General features: G+C 38.9%; 1 protein-coding gene across 1 annotated transcript; it reads right to left on the bottom strand.

Moving 5' to 3' along the window:
- Positions 1-900: 900 nt before the first annotated feature.
- Positions 901-7,913, bottom strand: LOC104623841 (GRAM domain-containing protein 1C-like; the record flags this gene model as incomplete). The annotated part of the gene is made up of 4 exons (XM_010291039.1): positions 901-981; positions 2,192-2,287; positions 4,026-4,129; positions 7,829-7,913. Coding segments are annotated over 4 exons (366 nt in total), but the record flags the coding sequence as incomplete, so codon positions are not given.
- Between the last annotated feature and the right edge of the window lie 222 nt (positions 7,914-8,135).

Genomic DNA, 8,135 nt, shown 5'->3' with positions numbered 1-8,135 from the left:
AATAGTACTTGATATGAGGGATAAGAGATTTGCAGGAAACATTAGTTTGCCTTAAACGGCACTTTCATTTATTTTCAGCTTTTGTTTGACAAGAAGTGCCTCTAGTCTGCCCTAAAATTCATTTAACATAAAAACTTGTGTGGGCACTATATAAAAGTAGTGCAGCAGCTTCAAGCCTTTGGGGACCACTGTAGCACAGAGTTACGTATGGATATTTCAGTGTTCAATATCAACTGTGTTGAAATATATAAAAGAGGGCCATAAACAGGAAGGAATTGGTTTACAAAAATTGCATTACTTACAGTGATGTTCTGCAAGGTATCAGTACATTTTTAGAAAGAAAATTAGCTTAAATATCCACAAATTGCAATATAAATCAAGCTAACTAGCAGCAGTTGCCAAATACACTTCCATATCATACAGCCTGCCTTTGATGCATTTATTCAAGGTCAGGGGAGTTGTAATGAGTTGGTTGGCAGAGGTTCAGCTAACTTCTGAGAAGGTGACTTTTGGCTTTTTTGTTAAAAATAAAAAAAGCTTTCACTGAAAAAGTCTCTTAACCTTTTTGTTCACAAATTAGCCATAGAAAATGTGAAGCAAATGCATGCCAATTTACTAACATCTGCTTGAGTTGGCAGCGAAGAGAAGCATGCAACTTATCTTCAAAGACAAAACGCTCCATCATCAACAAAGTTGTAGATAGCAGTATGAGAAGGAAAGGATGAGAAGTGTATCTGGGATCTAAAGTACAAGGAGGCGAAGGAGAACATCAGATTAGAATTCTGTGTCAGAAAGAAAAAGCTAACTTCAGGAAAGTCTCTTATCCTCCAAAGACACATCTGCTTACATTAGAAAAAGATTTTGTTACTTAACCACAGGTACCGGCACTTACAAGCTTACCTTATCCAGCAACACATTCTGCCATAAGCGGAATATACTGAGGTAGCTTCTGTCTCTTGCACTGAATGACGTGAAGAAAAACTGCAGGAAGAAACAAGGTACATAAAAGCTGACTTGTAGGTATTTTCAAGAAACCCAGAATGCTTCCTTGTATCTTGAATATCCTAAGGTTTTCAGCAATGGCATGCTCTTCTCACATTCAAATCCAGGCTCATATTCCTCACACTCCACACTTTTTATCACTTTTAATAAGTATGAGTTAGTTCCCCAATATCCATAAAGTATATAAAGACACTTGCTCGTCTAGGCATCTAATTGCAATCTTTTGTACTTCTGGCATAAAGGAAGAACTCCCCCTCAACCAACTACATAGTTAAATCTTTCTCCTACTTCCAAATAGGAGGTGGAACAAGTCAGAGATGCATGTACCTATTTCTAACAGGCCACAGCCCTTTCCATCCTTCTGATGCATATTGCTTTTACTAATCTTTTCACATGAGAAGATGTGAAACTAAATTAAAACAGGAGATCAAATTAGATGCATCATTTGCAGTATTAAAATCTTTCCCATTTGAAAGTTTGTTTAGCAGAGAAAGAGGTTTATCTTACTTGATGATGAAAGTTAATATTTAACTAATTGAGAGGGAACAGCCAAATATGAGAGATTGCAGTTCCTTCACAAATAACAGCTCCGGATTCACCCTGGAAAGCTATTTACCGTATCCAGCCAAGAATTATTATATTCAAGGCATTTACAGAAGAAGTATCATGAAGTGTGTTGCACCTAAGAACATTCTGCATTATACTTTTCAGTTTTTTTCAAATACACATCCAAAAAATCCATTTCCCAGCACATAAAATTGCATGTTCTATGGGTAGATTTCTCCATGACTCAAAACCCCTGATATCACAGTCCTTTTGTTTTTCAGCAATTTTCTTCCAGGGGCACTTCTCAATCCAGTGAGTTTGATATTTTTGCACTCTCAAGGATGCACATTCTGAATTCATGCCCTGAACTTCTAATTTTCAAATGGCCTTCCTTTGAGAATCAATGGGACAAAAACTCCATTACTCTCTGGTTACTGCGTCAACACTACTAGGGGATTCCGCAATCAAACTAAAGTTGAATTATCAAGCCAATATGCACAGGGACCAAACCACCAAGTATGTCTTCCAATCCCAATCACATTTAAAGATTTGACAGGGAAGTTATTTATGCAAATTTAAAACTGCAACAAGTCCTCTGCCCTGGACATTAGAATTTTAAAAACATTTAAATACATGTTTTCACCTTTTCTCCTTTTGTTGCTATTTGTATGGCATTTGGAATGAGCCGAGCAGTCTTCTCCTTTGTCATGAAAGTGATATCCTTCAAGGCAATAGAAATCTAACAAAAAACAGATTTAATAAGACATAATAAAAAATAACTGTTAAGACTAAAAATTTACAAAGTCACAGAACATGCAAGAGGAACTCAAACTAACCCCAAACCCTGGGGTGCAATTCAGTTGAGATCAAAGGCAATTACTGTCTCCACTTGCTAACCATAACAGCAAGCATTCCAAAGTAGAAGTGAGTTAAGATGACTTTAGAGTAATCTCCTATTTTTTCATACTAGGACTAGGGAAACAAATAGTTTGTTCTTTCCTTCCACTCCTCCAGCAACACTCAAGGATTAAGGGCCCAATCCTAATTGCATACAAGCCACATACCTGAAAGTCAATCCCAATCGGTACGCTATACATGAAGTGGGACATAGGTCAGATAACAGACTATCTTGTCTCTGTCATCTCACAGAAGTTTGCAATCTAGTTCGTTTTCACAGGGTTTTTTTTGCAGTCCAGACACTGCAAGGAAATCTTCCTGCTTGGATGTGTTTGCCTTGTGTATTAGTACTTTAAATATTTCTGTTCAGAACAGCATGGTCTGACTGGCTGCAACAAGCCATTTCCATTCAGCCTACCCCTTTCCCTTGAAGATAGGCTGTTGTGCCATTCAGCTTAGAGAAAGGAAGAACATACAGCTGGATCTTGCTTTTTCCTGTGTGTGCAGAAGGTCCTCCCACTTCCTCTCTGCATCAACACAGCCTGCTAAGGAGATCCCAAAACTTGTTTCTACCATTGTAGCTGTGCATCTACCACTTTGCTAGGCAGGCAGGAACAGGTTACCAGGATGTATGCTGTTTTGGCTGAAAAAAAAATCAGTCTTTGAATAGTTTATATACTCAAGGGTGTGGTTTCAAACAGTTTTGTTTTGTGGGTTTTTTTTTTTTTAATTTCAAGTCTATAATAAGAAACATTCAATCATCAAATCAATCTGATTTAAGTTAAGCTTCGTTTTCAGTTAAGCATTTATACACCCCCTCATTGTCTTAAGCTATTTGTCACAAGCTATTTGTTGTCTGCGTACTTCAGAGAACACATAGTAGAATTTAAGAGATCAACGTAAGGTATGAGCAGTCTTGCAGCTGCAGAACATTTTGACACATCTATCACCTAGTAACTAGGTTACTTTCTCATTCACTGCCTCAAGCTATTTCTACAGCAGATGCAACAGCTGCTTGAATGAAAAATTTTAACTCATTAACCTAAGTCAACAGAAAGAGGGCAAACGTCAAATATCTACTTATGCTCATACTATTCAAAAGCTACAGACCACAATATGAGAACCTGCAGAGGTAATGTATAGATTCTCTTCAGCTATTCTTAGTCTATGCGAGACTAAACCAAGTAAGGTTCAACGCTGGAGAGTTCTTGAACAGGGCAACACCATTTACTGTATCACGCTCCTGGTCTTACAGGAGTTACATCCCTCTATAGAGCAACTCTCCTTGGCAAGGAGAGGCAAATCATCATCCAGAAATGTGAAAGCTTTAGCATCACTCATGAACTCCTTCCTATGCTGAATGACTGAGTGAGCAGGCTTACTTCAGCATTCAGATGTCTCCAATGCTATTCGCATTTTACAGAGCAATGGATCTGCATTTCCTCTTTGGGATGCAGGCTCTTTTCAGCACAAAGTTACTAGCACAAGATTGACAGGATAAGATTTTTTTGAGGAACTCTCATGTCCTGATAGTACAGGGCAAAGAAGAATTCGGATTCAAGTAAGCTAAGAGATCTTACTGTGGTCTCCCATCGGAAAATGTTGCTGTGGAAACAGAGCCAGTTTTCAGAGAGATACAAGCGTCCTTGCAGCAGAATGTCCTTCTGGAGTGCACAGGCGTAATCTACGTGTAGAGAGCAAGAGCAAGTTTACTCACTTATTACAGCTCAGTTGACTCAAACCTGTTAACTTGAAGTGAGATAAGGGTATTACAATACAAATAAAAAGCCATTTCTTTCACCCTTCCAAAGTCTGTGAAGGCAGACTTGTACTGGATTGCATCCAGACCATTGTTCTGGGAACACCTCAAAGCCAGAGCTGATGGAGGCATCTGTGTGAGGACAGCACTCCATGTATTGACTGCCTGTACATTATCCTATATTTTCAGAGAAAAACATATCAGGCAAGATCAGGAGTACATGGGATAAGTATTCATAAGTCCATCTTCAAAGCACCTAAACAACAGAATACACAAATGTTTTCTAGTACACCAGATTATACTGTCAACTCCTACATAACAGTAGTTCATATGTTGTAGTAAGATAAACATTTTACACTAAACAGATCCTATAATTAGCTAAAACGATCTGCAGACTGAGACACTAAAAGGCAGCTTGAAGCTATCCAGTTCTTCAGGCAGGGGATATTTTCAGGAGCTTACTGTCACTTACTATGATACTGCCTCTGGCTGAAACATACCTATTGAGAAACAGATTTCATCTAAAATGCAATTACACATCATCAGATACCTGCTAATTAAGAACAAAAGCAGAGGATTTGGTTGCACTTTTTAAAAACCTCTCTGAGAGAACTTTCATAATTTCAGAGCCTGAAGATTCAAACAAAGGAGTTTTCAGAAGTACTACTACTAGAAAGTTAAGACAGACCTCTTTTGGAAGCTCCAACATAAAGAAGGCTACCTTATGTATAGAAAATACCCAGAATGTACCTATTCAAGCAGGATGTTAATGATTTGATACCTCTAAAGTTAAATGAGTTTTGTTATTTTGAAAAGCATTGTATCTGGCATTGTCCGAGCCAGAATTTTGATTTTGTGTACAAGAAAGTTCTTGTTCAAGTACCAAGAGGTTAAGAAGTCCCTCACTGTCCTAACTTCAAGGTAAGTCTGCATCTACAGAAACTTCTATTATGATTTTTAATTCTCTTGGTTTTTCCCCTCAAATAATCAAATGGAAATAAAGTTTCTTGCAACAAGCATGAGGCATGTGTACAAGCCCCTGGAGACAAAAACTGCAAACAGAATTACATGAACTTAAAGAAATCCAAACCAATAAATAAGGGCATGTTTAAAGAGAAGTCAGATACCAAAATGCTGGGAGAGCAGAGAGGGAATGCAGCAGGAGTTTGAGGTTAAGGACTTCAGTAAAGCATTACCAAGAAGTTTGCATCTAACTTCTGTTTGGGGGAGCGAGAGGGATTCAGACCTATAAATATAAGAGCACTGGGCAAGTGATGAGCAACACCACCATGACCTATCTACAAAAAAGAATATCAAAACAAAAGGGAGAGATTAGCATTTCTCCTTCTAAGTTTTCAGATCCAGAAACTTAAGATGCTGCTTGTAAACAACATTTTCAGACAAATTAAAGTCCTTTAAAAACTCCCACTTTGAAAGTCTAAGTTATTTCTCTTTCATATAATCTTTTTATACAGTGCTCATGACAGTGGAATAGCTGTTAAAGGCAACTAAGTTAAGAACAGGAGCAGTTACAGTTCTTTTAATGAACAGCAGCAAGTAATTGCTTCTTTGAGCACTGTGAAGCTTGTGATAAGTTTCTCTGCATCAAGCAAAGGAAGAGCTCTTTGCTTGGAGGATGTAAAAAGTCCTTCCAAAGGAGCACTGCTTTTTATGCCATAAAAAAAATTAAATATATATAAAGTAATGATGTTGCTTCTGATGGAGCAGATGCTACATTGTTGAGATTAACCAATTACTAAAGCTTTCTCCAAGTCCTAGGCAATCTGTTCATTGAAACTGTGCTTCAGAGTTTGCTCCATGGCTTTCTGTATCAACCCTGTGTAAGTACAAACATCAAAACAACACTTTGAAGTAATATCCTCTTCTTCTGTTTTACTTCTGTACTGAAGTCAAGTATTTTAACAATGCAGAAGGCATTTCAGAGAATAACTGCCTCCTTCTGAGGCTGGAAAAGGACACAGGGATTTAACTGTTTCTGTGCAAGTGAAAGCTCTCATTTCTCTTTCATTAACCTGGAAGGAGCTCAGCATGCTGCAAGCATATACTGACAGCCTCTCAATATTCACTTCCTTAAAGGTTGCATAAGATGAGAGATGAACTTTAAACAGTCACAATGCCACTTTGTATAAAAAACCCACCCAATTCTTGGACAGTATATCTGTTACACAATGCTCGGGCAGCACAGGCAGGCTTACCTCCAAGGCAAGTGACAAAAGAGGGAATAAGGTGCATCACTGCATGCAAAGGAGGTAGAGTTATATGCTTGCCTCCTTTGGATTTTGCAGTGGAGCAAAAGAGGGAGTCAGAGCTCAGAAGGAACATTTCAGTGCCAAGAAGTTATGCACCATAGTTTGATCTTCTGACACCTCTGCTGTCCCCTCCCACCCCAGGCACTTCTCACCACCTCCACTCTTCCAGTGGAGCGTTACTTCTATGCCTGCATCCATGTCATGAGCGCATGGATAAGCTAACCTGGTATACCAGGCTGTGAAAAACCTCTGCTCAAGGCATGAGCCAACCCAGATCTAACAGATTTGCACAGCATAGCACCAGATAATGTTCTTTGTGCTCAGCACTAGCCTGGGCAATAACTACAACTGCACAGACCATCTAGGTCATAAAACATTTTTATCTGCCCTCAATATACCATGTTGACAAATCCATCCAAGTGCACAGCATAAGTCAGGATAAAATGAAGATTGGTTTGTGTTTTTCAATGATCTCCTACGAAGGCTCAAGGGAATTACACACTTAAATACTGAATTTTATGTCCTCATACCACATAGCTGGCATTTGTCTCTGAAGAGTCTTAAATTACAAGCACCCACTGTGTCACTCAGTCCCAGAAGTCACATTAATCAACGTGCCTAGGGCAAGGTCTAGGCTTAGTTCCAGGGAGCAAGGAAAAGCTTCTGCTAAGGATGATCTACCTACTTAACAGGGTCACTTGAAGCAACATCCCTTACCTTTGTATTCAAGCACCAAACTGTTACAATTATGGAATCAATCCCTCTTCCCCCACCATCTATGGCAACTAGCTCAGTCATAACTAGCTGCCTCTTTAAAGTAGAAGAGAAGACTCAGAAACTCACAGAATAGAAAATAAATGGTTATGACACTGGAAGAGGTACACCAAGTTGGTTGTCCATGCTGCAAAGAACATAAAACAAATTCAGTGCTCAGGATTTAACTCTACCTCTGTTCTTCTCACACTTGCCCATCAATGTACATATGCTGAGCTTATGTGCTCAGCCTGACCCTGCAGGTCAGGAAGGGTTCTGCCTAAGAACTCACTATGTGGTAGCAGCAGGAAAAGACGTTAAGAGGCTCCCATTCCATATCTAGATGAACTGGAGGATTCTGTATCTTCTCCTTCACTTCTCAACCCCCAAAAGGAATCTATCTTTACTCACAAAGCAGGCAGTACAAGAGAAGAGTATGGACCTGACTTTCACCTGAAGGTATATTACGCTAGTTCAGAGACAGGAGAATAGGAAGTTATCAGCTGTAGTTAGAATTTGCCATAAAAAAAACACCTTGGCACTACTGCAATCTGGAGTTATCAGCCAGAAGACAAGCACTTTTGGTGTGATTACATCTTACCTACTATAAGTCTCTCCGAGTCTGGCAGATGAGAAAACTGTCTCTTAAATTCCTCACTCCTATATTTGTAAGTGGAACTTGAGAGCTGCAACAAAGAATGGTAAAAGGTTAAGCAAACACATTTATTTTCAGCCATCAACTGTCTTCATACTGGATGTGTAATTACATCTTGAAGAACAATTGAACATCAAAAGAGCAATAAAGAATAGGTAGCATCTAAATGTGATCACCACTGTAACTTTATGCTTGCTTATGTAGGAGTGTGCTTCTAGTATTTAGGATAGCATGGGCCAAACTGTTCCCTGTA

Source organism: Phaethon lepturus, unplaced genomic scaffold (genome assembly GCF_000687285.1).
Source record: "Phaethon lepturus isolate BGI_N335 unplaced genomic scaffold, ASM68728v1 scaffold38987, whole genome shotgun sequence".
NCBI classification, from domain to species: Eukaryota; Metazoa; Chordata; class Aves; order Phaethontiformes; family Phaethontidae; genus Phaethon; species Phaethon lepturus.
This window is presented reverse-complemented; position numbering and strand designations above follow the sequence as displayed.